Source organism: Marmota marmota, unplaced genomic scaffold (genome assembly GCF_001458135.2).
Source record: "Marmota marmota marmota unplaced genomic scaffold, marMar, whole genome shotgun sequence".
NCBI classification, from domain to species: domain Eukaryota; kingdom Metazoa; phylum Chordata; class Mammalia; order Rodentia; family Sciuridae; genus Marmota; species Marmota marmota.
Window position 1 is genome coordinate 12,053,348 of NW_026000242.1, and position 24,436 is coordinate 12,077,783.

The window sequence follows — 24,436 nt, forward strand, 5'->3', positions numbered from 1 at the left end:
AAGAGTAGAATACATTTTTATTATACAACATTTTATTTAAAAAAAATTTTTTTCTTTTCATGGAATACATTTTCTTATTACCAATTCCCACAGTGGGCAAGTAATTTATTAGTTTTATATTTGTGGACAGATTATTTTAGGACAAGTAAAACACATTGGAGAATTACATCTGTTTAGAATTTGTAATATTCTGATGTGTCTACAAGGAAGACTTCTTCTCTAACTTGAGCATCTCTATATTCAGAAGCTTTCCAATCTTTCCTTCCTAGGATACAGAAATCTGTAATTTGAGATTTTAGCATCTCCTATAAAGTTTCCCTAGGACATAAAACCATCAGTAGCTGGTATCAACTGGACAGACGGAGAAGTTTCCAAAAGTAAACACCATCTAATTTTTTGCAAAGTCATGAATTAACAGTCTTTCCCTTTGTCCATTATTTCCAAGACAAATGCAGAAATGATCATATACTGATAATATTAAAGCTAAATTCTCTTTAAGAGACTGACAAAAGCAAAAGCTCATATGTAAAGTTTAGTCATACTGTGAATCTCATGAACTTGAAGACAACCCCATTAACTCACTAGAATGCAGAACTGGTTCTCATAATTTCTTGAATACATTTCCTCTCAAACCTCTTCCTCAACAATTAAATTCTAAAATAACCACGTGATTAGAAGAAGGTTTGCCCACCAATGAACTTTCTGTTATTTCCTCCTTATTGTGAGCTGAATGACAGAGCAGAGGCAGAGGCATACAATCAATTCTCAAGTCAAAACGGTCAAAGCTTCCACAGCATGGCAACAGCTTTGCAGATGCCCACGTCATGATAGTTGAAATAACAAAGCCCAGCAAAGGTTAAAGCTGAGAGTGCCAAAAGGCCTGCCTTGGCAGCTTTCTGTGATGCATCCCCATGAACATAATCAGTGACAATTTGTCCAAGGCCCCTACAGGGGGGGAAAAAAAAATCACACATGAGTGAAGTTGGAAGGCTAATAGATAATGTATCTAAAAACAACAGCAACAGAAAAAACCCAGTAGTTTAAAAATGCAATTTCTCTCTGTCCAGCCAGTAACTGTTTGCTTCTTTAGGGGATAGGTGGAATTATTTCCATATTTTTGTTGAGACAATAAACCAAACTCATGGTAATAAAAGTCATAAACCAAAATGAAGAAATATCAAGATTTTCGTAATATGTCATAAAAATATACTCATACTCTTTGGAAATCAATTTTCCAGAGTCATTTATATCAGAAACAATAACTGAATGCTCCCCTGTTTACAAAGTATAGTTATAGTTTAACTATAGAGCTTTTCATTAATTTGAAAAATATTCAAATTGATATTTGAATAGGAGATACTATGTGCCAGTACACAAAATGAAAATAATCATTCCATGCCTTTATGGGATAAATATTCTAAAAAGAAGAAAGAAAAAAATTAAATCTATGTGTTAGTATGAAGAAATATATTAGACAATATATATTGTCTACCTCAGTGGTAGAGCCCTTGCCTTGCTTGTCTGAGATTCTAAGTTCAATCCCTAGCTGCAATAATATTAACTGAAGAAATATATTAGAAAGAATGACTTAAAGAACAGTCCAAATAAACGTGACAATGACTGGTATCTCTGAAGGACATATAGGTGGAGCATACAAAGAACAGTATGGGGGACACAAGGAACAGTATAGCTGGAGCACATAAGGAAAAGATTAGAGGAAATGAGGAAAGATCAAAGGAAGGCAGAGGTAGATTGCTTAGGGCTTTGAAGTCACAGAAATTTAAATTTTATTTGAAATAGGAAACCAGGAGTATGTTTTAAGCAGGGAGGATCCTAAGTAAGGAGTGATCTAATTTTACTATTTTTATAGATAGTAATTTTATTGATAAATAATTTATACCATAAACTTCACCTTTTTATCTATACAATTCAGTGATTTTTATTATAGTCACAGAGTTGTGAACTATCATCACTATTTAATTCCAGAATATTTTTGTCATCCCCAAATAGAAACTTTCTACCATCAGCCATTACCCAACAACTAATTTGCTTCTGTCTCTGGATTTGCCTATTCCTTGTAAATGTTTCATATAAATGAAATCATGCAATACGTGGCCTTTGAGTCAAACTTTTTTTATTTAGCATTTTTTCAATGTTTACCCACATTGCAGCATGTATCAGCACCTCATTCCTCTGTATAGCTGAATAATATTCCATTGTATGAGTATGCCATATTTTATTCAGGTATTTATCAGTTGATGAACATTAGGATTGTTTACACTTTTTAGCTATTATAATGTGCTATAAACATTCTTATATAAGTTTGCAGGTGGAAACATTTTCAATTCTCTTGGGTATACACTTAAAAGTAGAATTACTGAGTAACATGATTACTAACTTTCGTTGGAACTGCTAAGGTATATCTAAATGTATAACATTTTTACATTCCTAGCAGAAATATATGAGAGTATCAACTTCTCTACATCTTTAGAAACACTTGTAATTGTCCGTTTTCTTTTCCACAGCCATCCTGAGTAGGTGTTTGGTAGTTTTATCATTGTGGGGTTTTTTAATCTGCATTTCTGTAATGACAAATAATATTGTCCAATTTTTCATGTGTTTATTGACCATTTATATCCTCTTTGGAAAAATCTGATTTAACTTTAAAAAGGTCACTTTGGCTATTGTGTGCGAATGGAAAGCAGGAAGAGATAAAAACAAAAGCAGAAAGTAACTGAAGTGACTTAAGCAAGACTGTTGGTTTAAAGAGACTCTGACCAAGGAGGTGATGTTAACTCACAATTCAGGCTACGTTTTGAAGAGAGAACTAATGGAAACTAAAAGGTAAGACAAAAAGAAATATCTAGAATTAATTCTAGGATTTTTAGATTGAGCAACTAGATTTAATAGAGGAGGAGGTTTTAAGGGGAAATCAAGAGAAATCTGGAAGAGAAAAAGAATGATTTGGGCAATATTAAATTGGGCATGATGCTCAGACATCCAAATAGACATGTCAATTAGACAACGGGATAAACAAGTATGCAGCTCAGGAAACGAGGTCAAAGCGGAGTTTGTCTGGGTAAACTATATAGAACATCAAGAAAGTCAAGATTAGCCAGGCATGGTGATGCAAGGCTGAGGCAAGAAGACTGTGTGTGTACAGAACCAGCCTCAGTAACTTAGCAAAACACGGTCAAAATAAAATATAAAAAGAGCTGGGAATATGGCTCAGTGGTCAAGTGCCCCTGGGTTCAATCTGCAGTACCACCCCCCCCACACACACACCAAAAAAAGCTCCTCAGGAGCCTGAAGCAGGAGGATCATGAGTCAAAGGCCAGCCCGGGCAACTTAGCAAGACCCTGTCTCAAATTTTTTAAAAATATATATTTTTTAAAGGGCTCAGTGATAGGGGCTTACCTAGCAAGCACAAGGCTAGGGGTTCAATCTTCAATTGCCAGCACCCCCTCCCCCACAAAAAAAGTCAAGAAAGTCAAGATTGAGCTCTGGTGACTTTATCATTCGGAGATCAGAAAAGAGGAGAAAGAGCTGAGAGGAAACATCTACAAAGAATCCAGAAAGAGAAAAGCTGACTTAAGGAGAGACCAGTCAATTGAGTTGAATGCTGCTGAAAGTTCAAGTGGAGGACAGAGAATAGACAACAGGATTTGGAAAGATCAAGGTCTTTGGTAAGAATGACTTAAGTGAACTGTTGAGAAAAAAGCCTAATACAGTTTAAAGAAATTGGATGCTGGGGCTGGGATTTGGCTCAGCGGTAGAGTGTTTGCCTAGCAGGTGCGAGGCCCTGGGTTCAATCCTCAGCACCACGTAGAAACAAACAAATAAACAAAATAAAAGTATTAAAAAAAAAAAGAAAGAAATTAGATGCTGAGGAACTGGAGCATAGACAACTCTTTCAAGTAATTTTTTCTGTGAAAAGGATAAGAGAATTAGTAAATGGAAGGAAATGGAGTCAAGAAATCAACTGAGATGAAAATGTATTTCTTTAGGATTATTCTCTTAGATAGACCTCCCTTCCAGGAACCATACTTATTTCTTAACCCAGTCTTAGAAAGCCTGGTAAGTAAAACCCCCCTTTAACATTAGTTAGAAATTTAGTCTGACATGTCACTTAACCTCCCTGGGATTTAGTTTCCACATTGGTAGAATCACAGGGTTGGTTAAGATATTCCAAGACTTTCTAGTTCTAACAATCTTAAAACACCTTCCCCCTCCCACCAATTATATTACATTGTCCTTGTAAAACAACAACTGAGTCAGGTGTGATGGTACCTCACACCTGCAATTCCAGCTATATGGGAGGCTGATGAGAAGAGACTGAAAGTTCCAGGCCAGTCTAGGCAACTTAGGGAGACTCTATCTCAAAATAAAATTAAAAGGGCTGGGGGTATACCTCAATGGCAGAGTGCTTGCCTAGCATGTGCATGGTTCTGGATTCTATCTGCAATATCTCCAAAAAAAAGAAAAGAAAAAGAAACAACTCAGGAAATTCAACCTGTTATTTAAACTCCTTTATACGTTTCATTAACTTAGCAAGTCTTAAAAGATAAGTAAATGGAAAATGGATATGCACTCATTCAACAAGTATTCACAATATGCTATGTGTCAGCTACTATTTTAAGTACAAAAGATACAAGAGCAAATAAAAATAATTTTTAAAATGCATTTTTTTTAAGGCAAGAGTAAACTATAGTATCTAGGGATGCACATTTGAGGGATAAAACTATGACAAAATGCAAGGAAGTGATTACTATAAAAATCAGGATAATGATTCCAGAGGGAGAAGGAATACTGAGCAGTTATGACTGAGATGAAATACAACGCAGAGGCTACTTGAATAGGTAGCAAAGTTCTATTTTTGATCTGGGTGCTATTACCCTTATAATTCATTAAACTATAGATCTAATTTTTGTGATTTTTCTGAATCTGTACTTTCATTATGCTGTTAAGGGTGGGAAATGACAAATATACAAATTAATAAACAGCTGATATTGTATATTAAAAGGTTATAAGCACTATTGATAAAAATAAAACAGAAAGATAAGGAATATCAGAAAAGATAAGAAACATTACACTTCTGAGGAATTAGTTTGGGAAGGATTTGTTGAAAGAGTGACATTTAAGATGTGAAGGAGATGATGGAACAAGCCAAGTATGTAACTACCAAACTTTCAGATAGAAAGAACATTAAGAGTAAAGCTAGGGTCATGGCTCAGTGGTAGAGTGATTACCTATCATGTGTGAGGCACTGGGTTCAATCCTCAGCACTTCATAAAAATAAATTAAATAAATAAATAGATAGATAAAATACAAGGTATGTGTCCATCTACAACTTAAAGAAAAAAAAAAAAGAGTAAAGCCCTGAAGCCTGAAGTGTCCCCAGTGTGTTTGAGAAATATCAAAGAATAATCTGATAAAAAAAAAAAAAAAGAATAGCTGGAGATGAGGGAAGCAGAGGACCAGATCATGTAAAGTCTGAGGGCAGAATCTATTTATTTACTTATTTTTATTAGAGACAGGTCTTGCCAAGTATGGTGGTGCACACCTGTAATAGTAGCTACTTGGAAAGCTAAGGCAGGAGAAAGTCCCAAGTTTGAGGCTAGCTGAGTAATTTAGCAAGACCCGGTCTCAAAATTAAAAAGTCAAAAGCAGCTGGGAATGTAGGTCACTTCTAAGAGTGCCCCTGGGTTCAATCCCAGTACCACAAAAAGAGAGGAGATGGAGAGAGACACTGAGTTGCTATGTTGCCCAGGCTGATCTTGAACTCAATATTTTCTCCTGTCACCTGGATGTGGTGGCACATGCCTGTAATCCCAGAGACTCAAGAGGCTGAAGGAGGAGGATCACAAGTTTGAGGCCAGCAATTAAGCAAGGCCCTAAGCAACTTAGTGAGACCCTGTCTCAAAATAAAAAATAAAAAGGGCTGGAGATGTGGCTGTAGCTCAGTGGTTAAGTGCCCCTAGATTCAATCTCTATTTAAATTAGAAAAAAAATCTCCTGTCAGCCTCCCCAATAATAGTTCGGACTATAGGCATATGCCACCATGTCCTAGGTCATGTACAGTCTGTAGAGCACTGAAAAATTCTTTTAGTTTGAGTAAGATTAGGAGATAAAAAAGGGCTTGATAAGGGGAATGTCTTTTCCTAACTTAATATTTTAACAGGATCACTGGATATGTTGTGTTGGGAACAGATAGTAAAGGAAGAAGTTAGGAGATTACTAGTGGAATTAAGGATGAGATCAGGTTTGACTTGAACAAACAGAAGCAAAATGGAAACATTGTCAATTAAGATAGGTAAGGGTACAGGAGGACCAGATTTGGAAAAGACAGGAACTCAATTTTACTTTTATTCAAAAGCCTGTTTAGATATGAAAATGAAAACATCAAATAGACAATGAATATATGTATCTGGATATATAGTTTTCTACAAGTCTTGAATATCTCAATCAACTTCTCCCTCACATACAATACAAAACTCACAAGCCAAGCAAACTGAGCAGACAACATAATACTGAAGAGACTGTTATACTTGCCAGTGACTATGAAGAGTGAGGACTGCAGCCAAGGAGTAGTCCATTGCAGAGCAAGGATTCAAATATGCAGCTGGAAGCAGGCCCAGGAGCAAAACACTGACAACCCTCTCACTAGTCCAGTGAAGAGATGCAGCCTTGGAACCAGCTGTAAAAACAGACCAAATTCCATAGAGTTAAGAGAAGAGGGCTGGGGTTATGGCTCAGCAGTAGAGCGCTCACCTAGCACGTGCGAGGCCCTGGGTTCGATCCTCAGCACCACATAAAAATAAATAAACAAAATAAAGGTATTGTGTACAACTAAAAGATAAACATTAAAAAAAAAAAAAAAAAGAGAAGAGACACACAGCTCTCATGTTCAACATTTAGCACATAATAACCTAAAATGAGAGAACGGCAAACAGTATACATGCAACATTTAACTGAGCAAAAAGAGATTAAGATATAAAAACAGGTCACTGAGAGAGAGAACATTCCTTTGTTGAAGTCTTTTAGCACTAGGGTGTCTCATGCCTATACATATTAATTAGAAGACAAACATACTTTGCTTATTAGCAAGAAGGCAGAATTAAGCCAACCTTGGACTTCAGTGAAATAGGTACCTTATGAATATAAGTTAGCAACATCTGAGGAATTACTTGTTTTTTTAGACCTTCTAACCTTTGCAAGTAATGTAGTATTATCCTCTGAAAATAAAGTTAAATCTACCAACTCAAAGCAAAGCAAAGGTCTGAGTCAACTTCAGAGATCATGGTCCTTCTTCTGACCTGGACTTACAAATAAGTCCAAAACAAATGAAACACAAAAAATATTATTAGGGGCTGGGGATGTGGCTCAAGCAGTAGCGTGCTCGCCTGCCATGCGCGGGGCTCTGGGTTCAATCCTCAGCACCACATAAAAATAAAATAAAGATGTTGTGTCCACCGAAAACTAAAAAATAAATATTAAAAAAAAAAAACTCTTATTAAAGTAAAAAACAGTAGGGACTTTAAATATCTCTTTGAAAGACTATCTTTTTTTGGTTACAGACCCCTTTGGGAATCTAATAAAAGGATGGAGGAGTTTCTTCCCAGAAAAATGTACATAAATACATATTTATGTATACAACTTCAGAGACTTTTCTTCAGCCCTGTGTACTCCAGAACCACTTTGCTAAATCCAACCATACTAAGCAAAGGAATCCACAAACAAAAAAGTTTTTTCAAAGCTGGGTATGGTGGTATATGCCTATCATCCAATGATGTAAGAGACTGAGACAGGAGGCTCACAAGTTTGAGGCAAGTCTGGGCAATTTAGCAAGACCACGTGTCAAACTAAAATAAAAAGAGCTGGGGATATAGTTCAGTGGTATAGCAACCCTGGATTCAATCACCAATAATAGGAAGAAGAAGCAGAAAAACTATTCTCATTTAGGCTCTCATAACTAATGAGTGAAGTCTTTATATAAAACACTGTTCCCAGTAGCTTGGGAGACTGAAGCAGGAGGACTGCACATTCAAAGCCTGCCTCAGAACCTAATGAAGTCCTAAAGCAATTCTGCGAGATCATCTCAAAATAAAACATAAAAAAGGGCCGGGGATGTGGCTCAGTGGGTTAAGCACCACTGGGTTCAGTCACTGGTTACTAACTGCCACTCCCCAAAAGCCAATCACTGATCTCTCCAGACTTTAAAAATAAAAATATGGTTGGGTCATTATTTACTTCCTCATTTTTGGGGTGGGGGTGGAGGGTGGGGATAGGTACTAGGGATCAAACCCAAAGACCCTACACCAGTAAGCTACAACCACAGTCCTTTTTATTTCAAGACAAGTTGCTTAGGGCCTCACTAAGTTGCTGAGGCTGACCTCAAACTTGCAATCCTCCTGCCTCAGCCTCTTGAGTTGCTGAGATTACAGGTGTTCACCACCACATCCAGTTCATCTTCAGATTTTCTAAGACTAATCTGAATAATACTAAATAGCATTCCTCTAAGAAATGCCATATGGTTTTAAAGTAACCTTAAAAAAAAAAAAATCCCAGCTATAAATACACATTACAGTGCACGGACATGACTTTTTAAATTGTCTCAATTATCTACATCTGGCTCCTATCCATTAGCTAAATATACACAAGTGATTAAATTGTACTGAGCAGAATCTTCCTAAGCATTTTCCTTTTTAAAGAAATTTTTTAAAAATTTTAAAGACCTAATTAGGCCAGAAGGTTCTCTCTGAGTATAAATGGTATTATTCAACTATGCTGTCATTGTCTGCCTAAAATTAGCTCTTCATTTGATACAGGTGGACAGAAGAGTCCCCCTAATAGACCTCAAGCCCTACCAAAGACATGATAATGAACCCAGGTTAGAGCCAAGAAAACAGCAGTGATGGAAAAACATACAATGGCGGTTTGGTGACAGGTGAATGTGCTGTGTTGCAGTCCATCCTGGGGTAGGTCGGTCCTGGAGAAATGCTGAGATGTGAGCAGGTCTGACCAATGGGGTTCGGAGGAACAGAGCTGAGGAAAGAAACATTACAGGGATCATAAGCACCTCTTCTTTAACAGAACTGACAGACTTTCTAAGTGATCATAATAAACAAACTACTTAACCCTAAACAGGAGATAATATCTCATCTACAAAATGAAGATAGTATTGATTTCACTGGGTTAACTATGAACTCAATCAGGTAATCATCAAAAGACTGAAGACTCAATGAAATACTTATGCAAAAGGACCTCACTTTTATCTACTTAAAAAAAAGGTAGCTTCTTCTCTATTCTCATCTATTTATCCAATATTTACTAAAATCAAGACTATGCTTGGTTCAGGAGCAAGACAGATAAAAGACAAAGTCTCTGCTCTTGAAGAATTCAGTCCAGTCTGAAAAGTTCACATATTAACTTCTTCCATTTCAAGACCAATGTCTCTACTTAATACTGTCGAACCATTTCTATCCCTGTTGGACCCTATCTCTTGGTTGAAAAATAGACCTAATTCACCCAGGTGCACCACTTTTTACCTCTGACATAATAATCAGCTTAATTAAATGGGGTCTCTAAGCCTCAATTTCCTCATTTGTTAAAGAATAATAGTACTTACTTCACAATGTTAAAAAATTGATAATATATATAAGGGATTTAGCACAGTTTTCATAAAATTGAAGACACACAAGAATTCATTATTATTTTATCTCCTGTATCTTTAATTTCTCCTTCCATTTGGCTATCTTCCCTCAATGTAATATACTTAACCCTTACTTTAATCCCATGTCATTTAAGAAATGCCGCACACACTTTCCCAGCTCTTTCTTTTTCTTTCCATCTTAACTCAGGGAGATGACACTGAGCCCAGACTTCTACCACAGTGTCTCCCTGACTTGTATCTGAGTCTACTATATCTTCCATCAGAGCCATGTACTATATTGTTACCAAATTGATGTTTAAATTGCAAATCTGTCAAACATTTTTTTTTAATTTTTTTAAGAGAGAGAGAGAAAGAGAATTTTTTAATATTTATTTTTCAGTTCTCAGCGGACACAACATCTTTGTTTGTATGTGGTGCTGAGGATTGAACCCAGGCCACACGCATGCCAGGCGAGCGCGCTACCGCTTGAGCCACATCCCCAGCCCCTGACAAACATTTCAATGGCAACCCTTTAGGAGTTGGAGGACAGCCTGGACAAAATATGAAGATTCTGTCTCAAAAAAAAAGAAAAAAAGAAAGAAAAAGTCAGGCACAGTGGTGCATGCCAGCAGCCTGGGAGGCTGAGACAGAAGAATTGTAAGCTCAAGGCTAGCCTCATCAATTTATCAAAGCCCTAAGCAACTTAATGAGACCCTGTTTCAAAATAAAAAGGAATGGGGATGTGCTCAATGGTAAAGCACCCTGGGTTTGATCCCCAGTACAAAAAACAAAAACCAAACCAAACCAAACAAACAAACAAACAAAAGCTACACTTCAATAAGGTAAGGCACACAATCTTATATTAAGATCAGTTCTTGGGGTTGTGGTTGAGTGGTAGAGTGCTCGCCTAGCACTTGTGAGGCACTGGGTTTGATCCTTAGCACCATGTAAAAATAAAAATAAATAAAGGTATTTGTCTATGTACAAGTAAAAAATATTTTTAAAAAAAGGATGGATTCTTTTATGATTCAGTTTCACTTCACATTTCTAAACTCATTTCTCACCTTGATCTTCATGTTCTCACACTATTTGTTTTCTCTCATACCATGCAGATTCTATGCCTTCATCATTGTTTTTGCTCATTTCAGCAGATCCTTATTTTCTTACTTTCTTTATCCTCAAGACTCAAATCAGGCATACCTCTTTAGGAGCCAAGTACTGGCCAAATAACACTGTTATACTGTGTGCATGCATAAATATATAATAAAAAAGCCCAAAATTATGTATAACAATAATACATAATTATTAAATTATTAAATCTTAGATCTTTAAGAAAAAAAAAAAAAAGAAAGAAAGTAAGAAAGAGAGGAGGGGTGGTACACGCCTATAATCCCAGCAAATCAAGAGCCTGAGGCAGGAGAATCTCAAATTCCAGGTCAGCCGCCACAACTTAGTGAGACCCGGTCTCAAAATAAAAAGCAAAAAGGGCTGGGGATGTAGCTCATTAGCAAAGAACCCCTGGGTTCAATCCCTAGTAGTAAAAACAAAAACAAACAAAAAAAACCAAGACAGGGTAATCCTTCCAAACTACAGCTAAAAATATTCCTTCTCTGAACTCACATAACAATTTACTTACACAACAAATTTTTGCTTTATGTTAGATTATTGTTATCAACATTTTCCCTAAAAAATGAAAGTTCTTCGAGGGCAGGCGTTACGTCTTATTCAAACTTGTATCCAGCCTTACTTCAGCACTGGTAGAACATAAATGCCCAGTTACAAGATTATCGAACTGATCCCCTACATCACTCTTAAACACAACTCGTTAGGAGAAACCTGAGAAACCACGCATTGGGACTCTTTCTCCTGGTGCAAGGTAAGAAAAAACAAAGAGTTCCTATGTGGAATATCCTCGGGAACACTGTAACTTCCAGAGGAACTTTCTTCCAAATTACCCCATCACCACTTCAGCCTTAAACAGGTGTGATACGCGCTCAGGTGAACATTTGGGCCCGCAGGCCACAGTGATCACTGCGGTGATTCGCACAGAGGCCTGAGGCGCAGCAGAGAGGGAAGACCTTCTACTCAAGATGTCTCCCCACAGGTCAGAAGAGTCTTCACTCCCACCCCCTTCCTCGGTTGGAGGCTGCGCTAAACAACTCTACCTGCCAGGACCCCTCACCTCGGCCTCCTTGAGCACCGCAGAGGACACCGAGCCTCAGGAGAACCGCCATCTCGCTTTTGAGGGCTCAAGGTCGTCCATCAACCCGGAAGCAGTTATGCGACAACTCCCACCCCACAACGACCACAGGAAACGCGGAGAAAAACGCTAAGTGAACCGGAAGTAGGAGTCTGTCGCACTCACTGCGCACGCTCACTCACCCGAGTCTGATTCTGAGAATGGCGGAGCTTGGGGAGGCGGACGAAGCGGAGTTACAGCGCCTGGTGGCCGCTGAACAGCAGAAAGCGCAGTTCACTGCACAGGTGAGAGGGCCGGGATCAGCCTTGGGAGTTGTAAGAAAAGGAAGGTGAAGTACAGGTCCCGGACCCGTGGAGCTCTGTATTACTGACGAAGTGGTGAGGCAACTGGAAGCTGGATCCCGGCTGTGACCCGGTCCCCTGCAGTAGTGCTCAGGTAGGGGATAGAACTTAAAAGCATGGGATCCTTACCAGCCAGGGGACCGTGTGGGCTCCCATCTGCCTCTGCCTTTTGAAGGCCACGTGCCAGGAGGCGAGACACCCACCCACTTTGTTTTGATTTCGTTGTCGCTTTCTGCCTCTGTGGATTGGTGAAGATCGTTTGCGATAATGTATTTGAAAATAGTGGGCACTAAAACATTATTGGAGAAAGCTCAGCTCTTAAGAATTCATTGCAGGACTGGGATTGTGGCTCAGCGGTAGAGCACTAGTCTAGCACGTGTGAGGCCCTGGTTCGATCCTCAGCACCACATAAAAATAAAGATATTGTGTGTTCAACTACTTCTAAAAAAAAAATAAATGTTAAAAAAAAAAAAAGAATTCATTGCAAAGCAAGGGTTTTGTTTTGTTTTGGAGAACTTAAGGGGAGATTCAAACCCCAGCGTGGCCTTTGCTGGCTGCATGACCTTGGACATAGAGTTATTTAGTACCTAGCCTCTCAATAATACCTCGGGTAAATGTTTATTTTGTCCCTTTTGCTGGGCAGTAGGAGGAGGCAGCTATGCAGGAAGAGTAGCAAGAACCTGTTAGAAATTTTTGGGTCTTGAATATTCTGAAAATGCACACATTTTCTGTGCCCATATATGCATTTTTTTCTGGAGAATGAATCCGTATTCTTAATGTTTCCATGGCCCCCACAATGTTAAGAACTAACATTGTCTTCAGGGCACAGGTTCTGAATGAGTGCTGCTACTTTCCTGTTTTTACCTTGTGCTGGCTGCCTTGGGGGATATTAAAGAAGGTATTAGCACTACCTGAGAATTTGCCATCTGTAGGGATGAGGATCTGGGCCAAGTGGAGACATGTAACAAAGAGCCCAAAGTGATTTCCCATGGTTCATTGGTTGAAAGGATGGTTTTGTGAGGAAATTGAAAATAAAGAAGTAAGAGAGTGATCACTTAGGGTTATCTACAGACCCCAATGGTTAATATTTTTCTTCCCCCTTAGGTGCACCACTTCATGGAGCTATGTTGGGATAAATGTGTGGAGAAGCCAGGGAATCGCCTAGACTCTCGAACTGAAAATTGTCTCTCTAGCTGTGTGGACCGCTTCATTGACACTACTCTTGCCATCACCAGTCGGTTTGCCCAGATTGTACAGAAAGGAGGGCAATAGGCCACCCCTTAAGAAAATGACAAAAGCAGTGGACTTGTTATTAAGCAGATTGAAGTGCAAGTGGGGGAGGAATTGTCAACTGATTGTCAAGTCAGCATCAGGCTGTTACCAAGTTTGTTGGTGCTAAAAAGTAACAGATCGAATGTTCAAAAAGTGAAATTTTATTTATTTGGAATTCAGAAATTCCAGGTTGTATCGCACCAGTTATTCAATAAACATGAATTCTCCAACTTTTTTTTTTCCTTTAAATTTCATTTTAGGATTTAATATTGAGATATCTGGCAGGAACAATAGAAATAAACATGTTCCAAGGCTAGTAGTGCAAATAGGAGATGATAGGTTTTGAAGAGCCACCCTAAGCCATAGTTAAAAGGGTTGGAAGTAGATCAAAGTCTTAGCTTAAGGCATAGAAGAGAATCTGGAGTTGAAAGATGAATAACAAAACAGCTTTATTGCTTATACTTGACCAAGAAAAGATAAAACATGGAAAGGAAAAAAAAACAGGCAAAATATGTATTCCTTGGGAAAGAGATAAGCCTGCTAGTATGGTAGGAGGGAAAGGTCAAGACCCAAAGAGCCAACTTCCTGGAGGTGCCTTATTCTACTGGGCTCATTTTCCCAAATCTGTGCTTTCAGTCAGTACTTAAGAGCACAAAACAATGCTAAAAAAATACACACTAATAACTCCTTCCAACAAAGACTTCAGTTGCTCCAAGAAGGTTAAGAGGTAGTAATTAAAAGACTCTTCTTACCCCCTATTAGGTTTCCACTTATGCCAAGGACAAAAAATATATACCATGGAACACTGACAACTGAGTACCAAAGTATTAGTATTTCAAATAAATATCCCAAAAGGTAGCACCCACTCATAATCAAAGGATAGGGCACCTCTGGCCAACCATGTATTTTAAAACCAAGCATTTATTAGAAATTGTTCCATAAAGAGAACTAATTTTAGTAGTTAGAACTATAAAATAAACTTCATGGAATGTCATCATAGTTGTATTCTATTGCTGGTGTCTTAAATTGTCATGCTACCATGAAGTACTTCTCTATTACACATGGGGAAAGGCCAGGGAGATTAACTTAAGCTGCTCTAGAACTTGCAACTGATTAATGGCAGAACTAAGAACAAAAGTCTTGAGTTTTTAAGCCTTTTTCTTAGCTCATAAAGTGACAATAAGGAAGAAAATGACAATATGCCACTTGACCTTTTCTCCCATAATGAAAAATTCACCTGTGTTCTGCCAGCCTTCTCTCAGTGATATTTTGGTTTCTGAAGAAATAACATAGTAGGGATCACAGTATGGCAAAGAGAAATAATGTGGTCTTTACTTGGTGCTTTAACTCAAAAAGGCAGAGTGGGAAGAAGTAGATATGTCCCTGAGAAGCCTGTTTCATTTTGGAACTGATTCAACTTAGTTTCAGGGAAAATCTAAATTCATTACTAGAATTAGAAACGAACAAGGATGACAAAGGGCTGGGAGTATAGCTCAGTGGTAGAGTGCTTGCCTAGCATGCATAAGACCTTGGGAACAATCCCCAGACTGGGGGGTGCGGACAATATTTAGACATTTAGATGGCTGTTGCTACCCTGAATCCCTTTCAGAGCATTATTAGCATAACTAATTCCTAATTCTTCCCCATTTGGTAGATGTTATGACAACTGAAGAAATAATTTTGAACACAAGTCTGTTTAGGCAATATACAGCAATGGAACTAGAAAACCATTTACTATTAAGTTACCATGTGTTACAAGTATACTAAGTGTAGCTATAGATCCTGTCCAGCAGGGAAATTGGGAAAACCCTAGACTCTCTTTTTAACAGTTGTCTTTGGATCTTAACATGAAACAGTTTGTTCTTAAGCCATTTTCTCATTAAATAAACCAGACCACAGTTGTGGGGTCAAAAAAACCCCAAGGATCAAAGCACCAAGGCTGAAGACAAATCAGTTAGGATACCTGCTGTATAAACATAGTGTTTGCTTTATCAAACCATTCTACTTAACACTGCTTTCCAATCAATCCCTCTTGATCTTGCCCTCAGTTTCCCCAACTTCAACATTCCAATTGGTGTACCCAGGTCATTATTGGATTCAGCTTTCTGGGTTCTTTAATTTACTATATATGTCCTCTACACTAAATGTGATTAATTGCAAAAAAATAATCTCTTCAAGAAACCTTCATAACAAAATACCAGATTCCCTATTAACAAGAAAAGGGGATCAAGTTTAACAGGCCAAAACAGAAGACAGGAGTCTGTCAAAACATATAGATGGCACAAGACAGCTCTGACCTCAGACCCCCTGTGCTGAAGGAGTCACTGGCAAAACTCCAGGTGTAAGAGCTGTAAATAACCAGAGTCAAATAAGAAATACAAGAATGTTTCCCATTTAGTCATCCTCTGAGCTCTCCGCAGACCTTTCATCTGTAGCCACTTTCCAATTTGTGCGTTTGTTTGTCCTCTCCTGTATGTCATTGTTAACTACGGGGATATGGACATTTTTCTCTCTCTTTTTCCTTTTGGTTTTCTCATTGTCTCTTTCCTCACTCTCCTCAGAACTGCTGGATGCTGAATCATCTGACTGGGAAGTGTCACTTTCTGCCCCTACAAATAAAGCAGATTTTTTGAGAGACTTTTTCCTAGATTTTTTCTTGCGCTTATGTGGTTGTTTTCTTTTCCGGGTACTAGAAGCCCCAGTTTCTTCTGAGAACTCGCTTGAGGAATCTGCTGTTACATCTGTGGCTTCCTTCTTGCTTTTCTTCTGTTTTTTGTGTGATCTTTTTTTCTGCTTCTTTTTGTGAGATTTCTTTGACTTCTTATGTTTGCGGGATTCATGAGTAGATGATTTTACCTGGGGAGATGTTTTTTTCCCATTGGTAATATCTTGCTGATCACTACTAATAAGAGTTAAAAACAAACAAATAAAAAAAAAAAAAATCTTTTATGTAGAAAAGGTACACATAAACATTTTAATATTCTGCATTCTAGATAAGAAATTGTTAACATTTGAATTTTAAATCAATTTTGACAAAGGATTACTATGAGTCTTACACACTTACATTGAGTATTTGTTTCATCTTTAAAATGAAGATAAAAATTCTAATATTGTACCATATTGTACAGAATAGTTAAACACCAGTCTCCCCTTATCCATGGTTTCATTTTCTGTGGTTTGTTGGCCAATCATAGGGCAAAAATACTAAATGGAAAATTTCAGAAATAAATATTCACAAGTTTTCAATTGCATGCCATTCTGAGTTGTATGATGAAATTCCTCACAGTCCCTCTTTGTCCCACTTGGTATGCAAATCACCTTGTCCAGCTACCCAACCCTTAGTCATTTAGAAGCCATCTGGGTTATCAGCTCTATCATGGTACAGCAGTGCTTATTTCAAGTAAACCTTATTTTACTTAACAGTGGCCCCAAAGCACAAGAGTAGTGATGCTGGCAGTTCAGATATACCAAAGAGAAGCCATAAAATGCTTCCTTTAAGTGAAAAGATAAAAGATAAAAGTTTGTTACAGGTACGTATTATGTGCAGGAAAAAAAAAAAAAGAGTAATATAGTGCTTGAGGTTCAGTACTATCTGAGATTTCAGGCATCCACTGCAGGTCTTAGAACACATCTACCATACATAGGGAAGGACTATTATATATAAAAATCAAAATATTTACAAATATGCCAAATATCAATCAAAAACAGACAAAATAGGGACTGCCTCCCAACCAAATCTTTTTTTGTTGTTGTTGTTGTTGTTGTGGGGGCAGGAAATAGGGGCTTTCTATATTGACCAGGCTGGTCTCACTTCCTGGGCTCAAGTGATCCTACTGCCTCAAACATCGGAATAGCTAGGACTAAAAGTATAAACCACCACACCTAATTCTAGCTACATTTTCAGTGGCAAATATTTTAAAAAATTAGGAAGGCAATTTATAATATAGACTGTTTATGCTACCTTAATTTTCAACTTCTTTTTCAGTAAACCTAATTACCTTACCTGTCTGTTTCAAACTCTTCAGGGTACAATTCTTTATAACCACTGTGACCCCATCTGTAAGGTGACACATTATATTGTTAAAGCAATGCATACATTTTGGGAAATTAAAAAGATTAATTTATGCCATATATACACATTCATACACATGGGACAAAGAAAATAGACATATAGTACAGCCATATCCTTATTATAGCTCAGTAATAGCTACATTTTCTGTATTGTACACTATCATTTCAGACACAAAGGATTCCTCTGTCCATTTGTAAAAGAATTATCCATTCTTTTTTAAGATACTGCTCTTTAGGTAAAAAGCACTTTTCCCAAAAAATAATGTCATTGGGGCAATTATTTTCTTAAATAACAGCAATTTAAAAATATTTATTGAAATATAATTCACATACTGAGAAATTTGCCCTTTCAAAATGTGGTGCCTCTAACCCATGACAACTATTAATCTGCTATCAATCTCTACTCATTTGCCTATCTTGGACATACCATGTAAAAATAAATCATGTCACTTTTTGTGTCTGGCTTTTCTTTCATCTTGCATAAGATTTAAGGTTCTTCTATGTTGTAGTACATATCAGTAATTCATTCCTCTTACTGCCAAAAATATATCCCCTTGTACAGATATCCCACATTTTGTTTATCAATTCATCAGGAAATATTTGGGTTTCTACTTTTTTGGCAATTATGAACAAAGCTGCTATAAACACCTGTGACCAGGTTTTTGTTAGGTCACTAATTCTCAAGTACATATTCTCAGGCCAAATACCATTAAAGATTATAAAAAAATTAATCACAAACCTGTCTGGCATGTTAGCTTCATAATCATATAGCTTCTTATTCCAGGATTTAGCTTTCAGAAAATCATCTTCCAGAGTCCCAGCAATTTCATTCTTTGGCCTCCAGTAGTCTCTTTGACTTTCTTCATCAAAACCATCACTACGCATCCGACTACAGAAGAAAACAGAACTTTTAGACTTCAAAACAATCTGTATGGTTACTTTATGAAGTATCATGCATAAAACACAGAACAGGCTGAGAGGAGGAAAAAAAACAACCAAATATTGTTTAAAAAATAAAAATAACAATCCTCAAGGAGAATAAACAAAATCGCAGTTGGGGACATTTTACTCTAGAGATTCTGAAATACACCTCCTGCTCTTGCAAATCAGCAACTTGCTGTAATAAGGCCATAGTAACAATGGGAATAAGGACTAATCCATGGTAATATTGGGGCAGGAAAAAATGTTGATAACCACTGATCTGGCCTCTGCTTACAATCTCCACTAACCAGCCACTAAGCCACCTCATGAGTTATTAAAAATGTTTAAGGCTCTCCTACATGCCAGGCACTACTGTTCTAGCTGGTAGGAACAGAACAGCAAATGACATTATCAGAATTCTTGTCCCTAAAAAGATTGTTTTAAAATTTATTCACTTTCAGTTGCAGCAAATCTAGGGGCTGAGACAGAAGGACTTCAACTTAGCAAGGTCCTAAGCAACTTCATGAGACCCTGTCTCAAAATAAAAAAAGGGATAGGAATGTAGCTCAGTGGTAAAGTGCCCCTGGGTTCAATCCCCAGTACTGAAAAACAAAAAAAAAGATTTACCATTCATTCACCATGACAGCATTAGGAGAAGTCTACTCCAAGAGAAATCGTTTTATTTGTGGATTGCCACTTGGAATTAACCAGTACAAAATAATCATTACCTGTACTAACTCTACTTCTGAATTCTCAAAGGACCACCTTCAGAAAGGAAAAAAAAAAAAAAAAAAAAAAAANTATCCTTATATTAATTGTGATCAGATATTTCTTTCTTTTAATGGTGAAGGAAAAACTATTCCTCAGGACCTTTGACTTCTAGTTCAGTGATCTTTCTTTTACCTCATACTTCTTTATAAAATTTAACAAAAGATGAGACAATCAAAGAGATTATTAAGTGTTATTTATTTATATTGTGACTGTCTTTTTCCCATGTACATCCTAAATACTTCTTACTTGAAGCTATTCACACATAGGTAATCATACACTGAAGTCCACATACTCCATAGGCATACATACTCTCCTTAAATATCTCATTATTAACTGTTAATTTCCACCACCACCCCCAAAAAAAGCTTTAGAAATCAGAATTATGACTTTATATTCATTTCTCTTAAACATAGCTCCTACACTTACAGGCATATGAGTGAAGCCTAAGAGATGTTCCAAGTTCCTCAGACATTCCTATACCTCCACAGATAAAAGAAAACTAAGCTTGTATAATCCTTCACATTCACACTCAAAATTATTACAAAGGAAATGTGGAAAGCTATTGATCTGGCAAAGACAGTAAGTAGACGGAGCAAAGAAAAAGGCTGAAAGAATGAAAAGTTAAAGGGAAATGAAATGATTGATTAATTAAATGACCAAAAGATTCCAATAGAAAACTGTAAGTTTAAAAACTATTAGACAAGGTCAGAATCTACGACCCTAAGTATTTACAATTGTCCACAGCCAAATTTTTTTTTAAGTTTTCCATTGCAAATAAGTATTGCTGGGCATAGTGGCACATGACTATAACCCAAGTGATTCAGGAGGCTTAGGCAAAAAGATCACAAGTTTGAGATCAGCCTTGGCAACTTAGTGAGACCTTTCTCAAATAAAAGATACAAAGGGTTGGGGATTTAGTTCAGAGGTAGAATGCCCACTGATATGGTTCAAGCCCCAGTACCACAAAATAAACTTGAATAAATTAAATGAAAAGGATTGGTATTCCAGCAATTCGGGACACAGAGGCAGGAGGATTTCCAGTCCAAGCCCAGCCTTGGCAACTTAGCAAGACCCTGCCTCAAAAAAAAAAAAAAAAAATGCTGGGAATGTAGCTCAGCTGTAGGAGTAAGAAATTTTAGAATAAGTACTAGCATGTGTGAGGCCCTCAATTCAATCCCCAGCACTGGAAAAAAAAAAAAAAAAAAAGGCAAATAAATACAAAGTGTCTAGCATATGGAATATGGATCATAGTCATTATCTTTATGTTTGGGTGTAGATTTGTGAAAAAGGGAAGGCTTAATATAACTCACATGACTGAATTGATCTATCTTAACATATCAAAATATTTTTAAGCAAAAGTTGATGATTATTAAGAAGATGAGAAATATTCTGGTTCTCAGAGCTGCAACTTCACCTTGAACTGCTGGGTAACATTTTCCTTTTCGTCCCCTGGTAAGCATCCTCCATCTGTTTCTCTAGTTCTCTTATTTTCCACATATCTGACTCCTCCTGAATCTAGATTTATTTTTAAAAGGAAAGAAACAAAAATAAGTCACTAAAAATAACACTTTACATTGCAGAAAAGTATCTGAAAATACAGTCTGCACTAATTACAGGTTACAGACTGGACTATGATCAGGCACCTAGAAAATAAATTCTGGCTTCTCTAGAAAGTGGCTGAACAATTTAATAGATGAAATCTCAAGTATGTAGAATTCTACAGCAACAGAACTTTTTAACCCCTGCATAATCAGACTTACTACCCTACCAATTTTACAATTGTGCTGCAATTAACAAATAACAACAATTTCTAAGATACAACATAATTTTAACTACATAATCTCAATTGACTCGTAAGCAACTTTATGAGGAAAACGAGGCAGGTATCATTATTACGTTTTACTGAGAAAAAACAAAAGCTCAGAGAAAGTAAAAAAAAAAACTAAAATTTCTAAGCCAAGACTCTTTGGACATTATAATTCTTGTCAAAAACAAAAACAGTATGGTTGCTAGAGAATTTCCTAGAAAGCAAAGTACAACTGCCCACGAACAAGAACACATTTTATTTCTAATTTCTCCTGCATAATTGTTTTAAATCTGTGCTAGGTTTATCATTTTTAGCTACCACTCTCAAATCTTAAGTCCCCCATACAACTAGAAGTAGGTTAACACAATTGCACATCAGCATAAGTAGCAGTTATAACCTCACCCACAATTAAAAACTCAAGTGATCTGATAGTGGTATTATTTATGATAAAACCAATGGTACAATTTACTGAAGAACACTAAACTAGGGGTCTTGGCCCCTCCTTTTCATTATATGTACTCTCCTAGGTGACCTTATCTACCTACTCTTATGACCTCTATCATTTATCTACATATCAATTTTCATTTATGTCCATTCCCAACTTTTCTCCTTTCTTCCAAATTCAAACTTTCAATTGTAAGCCCCACACTATAAAATGGTCAAAACCAAACTAAATAAAGTTCTCATCATATTTATCTTTCATTGTTATTGTTCCCTGTTTTAATTAATGGGACCATCATTATCATCTACCTAGTCACACACACTGATTCCACTCTTATCACTATCATCCCATCAGTCTCCAAGACTTTTGGACTGTATCTCCTAAATTGCTCTTCTGATCCCTACAGTCACTGCTTTCATTCAAACCCTCATCATCTCTCATCTGGAACACTATATTCATTTCCTCAATGATCCCTCTACTGTTTCTCCCATCTGATTTATTCCCTACCCAGTTAATAAATCATCTTTCTAAAATACAAATATAATCATGTCATGCCCTGCTGAAAATATTTGATGGCTTTTTTATTGCTTTGAGGTAAAAGTGTAATTTCTAAACATCACAAACTAACCCTAATTTGCCATTCAGATCTTATCTAATACTATATTCCCTATTTTCTAGATGTACACCAAGTGATTCATGCCCTTTTTTTTTTTTTTGGTGGTACTGGGCATTGAACCCAGGGCTTTGCACATGCTAGGAAAGTACTCTACTACTGAGCTACGGCTGCAGCCCATGCCTTATTGTTTCCATAGATGATACTCTGTTCAGAATGATCTTTTATATCAAATAAAATTATAGCAATTCATCAAGAACCAGTTAAAATATCAGCAGTTCAAATACATTCATTCTGCAGGAACTTTTCTAATTTCCCAAGGCAGAGTTCAATATTCCTTCTTCAGTGCTCTAACACACTTTGTAACTGTCTCTACTAAATAGTACTTACCAAACTGTACTGTAATTATCTATTGATTCATACTGGTACTTCCCAACTGTGCCAGAATAATGCTTAGTATACTACATGGGCTAAGAGTTGAGCAATGACTGGGATGTACCTCCCACCTTATTGTGAGCATCTGTATGCCGGATGACATTCCTCAGGAGGACTTTCCCCAATGGAACCCGAGACATTCTTCAATCTGAAAGGAATAAATAAATAACACTTAATAATCTCTTTGATTGTCTCATCTTTTGTTAAATTTTATAAAGAAGTATGAGGTAAAAGAAAGATCACTGAACTAGAAGTCAAAGGTCCTGAGGAATAGTTTTTCCTTCACCATTAAAAGAAAGAAATATCTGATCACAATTAATATAAGGATATAAAGAAATAATGCACATTAAAGTCCTTTAAAACTCTGTAAGACTGCACAAAATTAAGTGCTTTCATAGGCTCAGATTTATTTAATCTTCACAACTCTACGCTTTAATAAGGCAAATAGCTGTCCCTCAGTATCTACAAGGGATTGGTTCCAGGACCCTGAAGATATCAAAATCCAAAGATGCTCAAGTCTCTAATACAAAATGGAGTAGTATTTACATTTAGCCTATGTACATCCTTCTGTATACTTTAAATCATCTCTAGATTACTTATAATACCTAATACAATGCAATGTAAATAGTTGCTAAAGTGTATTCTTTAGATAATAACAACAAGAAAAACATCTGTACAGGTTCAGTACAGAGGCAATTTTTTTCTCAATATTTTCAATTGGCTGTTGGTTGAACCCGAAAACGCGAAGATGCGGAACAGAGGATACCGAAGGGCCGACTGCATCTCCATTCCTATTTTGTAGATGAAGTTCCCTTAAAAAGTCGTAACTTGCCCCAGGCCTCATAATCCCAGGCAAACGATGTGTGTCAATGTCCAGTTTAGAAATCAAATCTCGAATCCCAAAATTAGTTTGCGATGAAGCAAATACCTAGATTTAAGAGTGTCAGAAACCACAAAAGTCAACAGTAACAAAAACTGATGCCTAAAAACATCAAATGCAAAGATGGGTTTAATTTCTTAATTCGGGGCCTTTTATTTTCTATTCTGTATGGAAGTTTCCAAAAACTAGATGACAAAGCTATGCACATGTGCAGCTAGCAGGGGCTTTGTGCAACCACCCCAACGCTCACTCACCCCTCGATCCTGAGGAAATCAGGCATCTTGTTAGTGTGAGACGAAGAACCACTCCATTACAAGATCTCCTCCGACCCAGGAAGCCAAGGAGTCAGGGCTCAAAGGCAGCTCTGCAGCTTCACCCGAGTCCTTCGTGAAACGTAGCCTTCCCACCGGTTATTCTGCCCTCACCCGTGGCCCAGGCCACGGCTGCCTTCCCCCAGCCCAGATCTCTCTCCCGGACTGAGACCAGAGGGAGCGCCGGTACGGAATCCGGACCGCCGGGCTGACCCAAGCATGCCCCGCTCACACTCTGCTGGGATAGCCCCCCGGAGTAGGGTTTCACTCCCCAGAAAGGATGAAGACGCTCGGGATGGGTACGACCTTCCGTTGGGCCCCAAAAGTGTCTAGGGTGCTTGAAATGGGGGTTGAGGTTTCCAAGTGGAAAACAGAGAAAATACCCCCATCTTTGTCACCGGGGTCCCTGTCCCCCAGCGGCCTTGGAGCTCCCGGTGTTTTTCCCTTCAAACGCCCGCCCCACACAAATACACACAAACACACCCATACCGTGCGCCGCAGCCTCGCGTGGCGGGGGTGGGGGGAGGAAGCGATCTGGGAGAAAAAGGAGGAGGCTTCCCTTCCAGGCCGGAAGTCGTGCTCGCGAGAAATCTTTCCTTCCTATAGGAGACCCAAGACTCCCTCTGGGAGGGTTTCCTGGGCACTCTAGGGGCCGACGCCTACGGAAAGGAAGCAGGCGCTTTCTTGGAAGAGAACACCGGTCTGGTCCAGCTGAAGTGC

General features: G+C 37.7%; 3 protein-coding genes across 9 annotated transcripts; 1 reads left to right on the forward strand and 2 right to left on the reverse strand.

Annotated features, from left to right (window-relative positions):
* Sdhd (succinate dehydrogenase complex subunit D) lies at nt 1-17,325 on the reverse strand. Of its 2 annotated transcripts, XM_048796026.1 has the most exons (5): nt 17,310-17,325; nt 11,835-11,886; nt 8,929-9,045; nt 6,553-6,697; nt 1-945 (listed from the first exon to the last, which is right to left on the reverse strand). In XM_048796026.1, the coding sequence occupies exons 2-5, from the start codon at nt 11,884-11,886 to the stop codon at nt 780-782; spliced, it is 480 nt and encodes a 159-aa protein (XP_048651983.1). In that variant the 5' UTR covers nt 17,310-17,325; the 3' UTR covers nt 1-779. The 2 variants fall into 2 exon arrangements, with proteins under 2 accessions (XP_048651983.1, XP_015345371.1); XM_015489885.2 differs by lacking the exon at nt 17,310-17,325 and having other exon boundaries at nt 11,835-11,981.
* Timm8b (translocase of inner mitochondrial membrane 8 homolog B) lies at nt 11,984-13,695 on the forward strand. Its single transcript, XM_015489887.2, has 2 exons — nt 11,984-12,136; nt 13,298-13,695. The coding sequence occupies exons 1-2, from the start codon at nt 12,053-12,055 to the stop codon at nt 13,463-13,465; spliced, it is 252 nt and encodes an 83-aa protein (XP_015345373.1). The 5' UTR covers nt 11,984-12,052; the 3' UTR covers nt 13,466-13,695.
* Nucleotides 13,611-24,339, reverse strand: Nkapd1 (NKAP domain containing 1). 6 transcript variants are annotated; one of them, XM_015489882.2, is made up of 7 exons: nt 24,206-24,325; nt 23,292-23,453; nt 22,597-22,673; nt 20,643-20,743; nt 18,276-18,425; nt 17,469-17,522; nt 13,611-16,367 (listed from the first exon to the last, which is right to left on the reverse strand). In XM_015489882.2, the coding sequence occupies exons 3-7, from the start codon at nt 22,663-22,665 to the stop codon at nt 15,860-15,862; spliced, it is 882 nt and encodes a 293-aa protein (XP_015345368.1). In that variant the 5' UTR covers nt 22,666-22,673; nt 23,292-23,453; nt 24,206-24,325; the 3' UTR covers nt 13,611-15,859. The 6 variants fall into 6 exon arrangements, with proteins under 6 accessions (XP_015345368.1, XP_048651982.1, XP_015345366.1 ...); XM_048796025.1 differs by lacking the exon at nt 24,206-24,325 and adding an exon at nt 23,660-24,199; XM_015489880.2 differs by lacking the exon at nt 23,292-23,453 and having other exon boundaries at nt 24,206-24,339.
* Between the last annotated feature and the right edge of the window lie 97 nt (nt 24,340-24,436).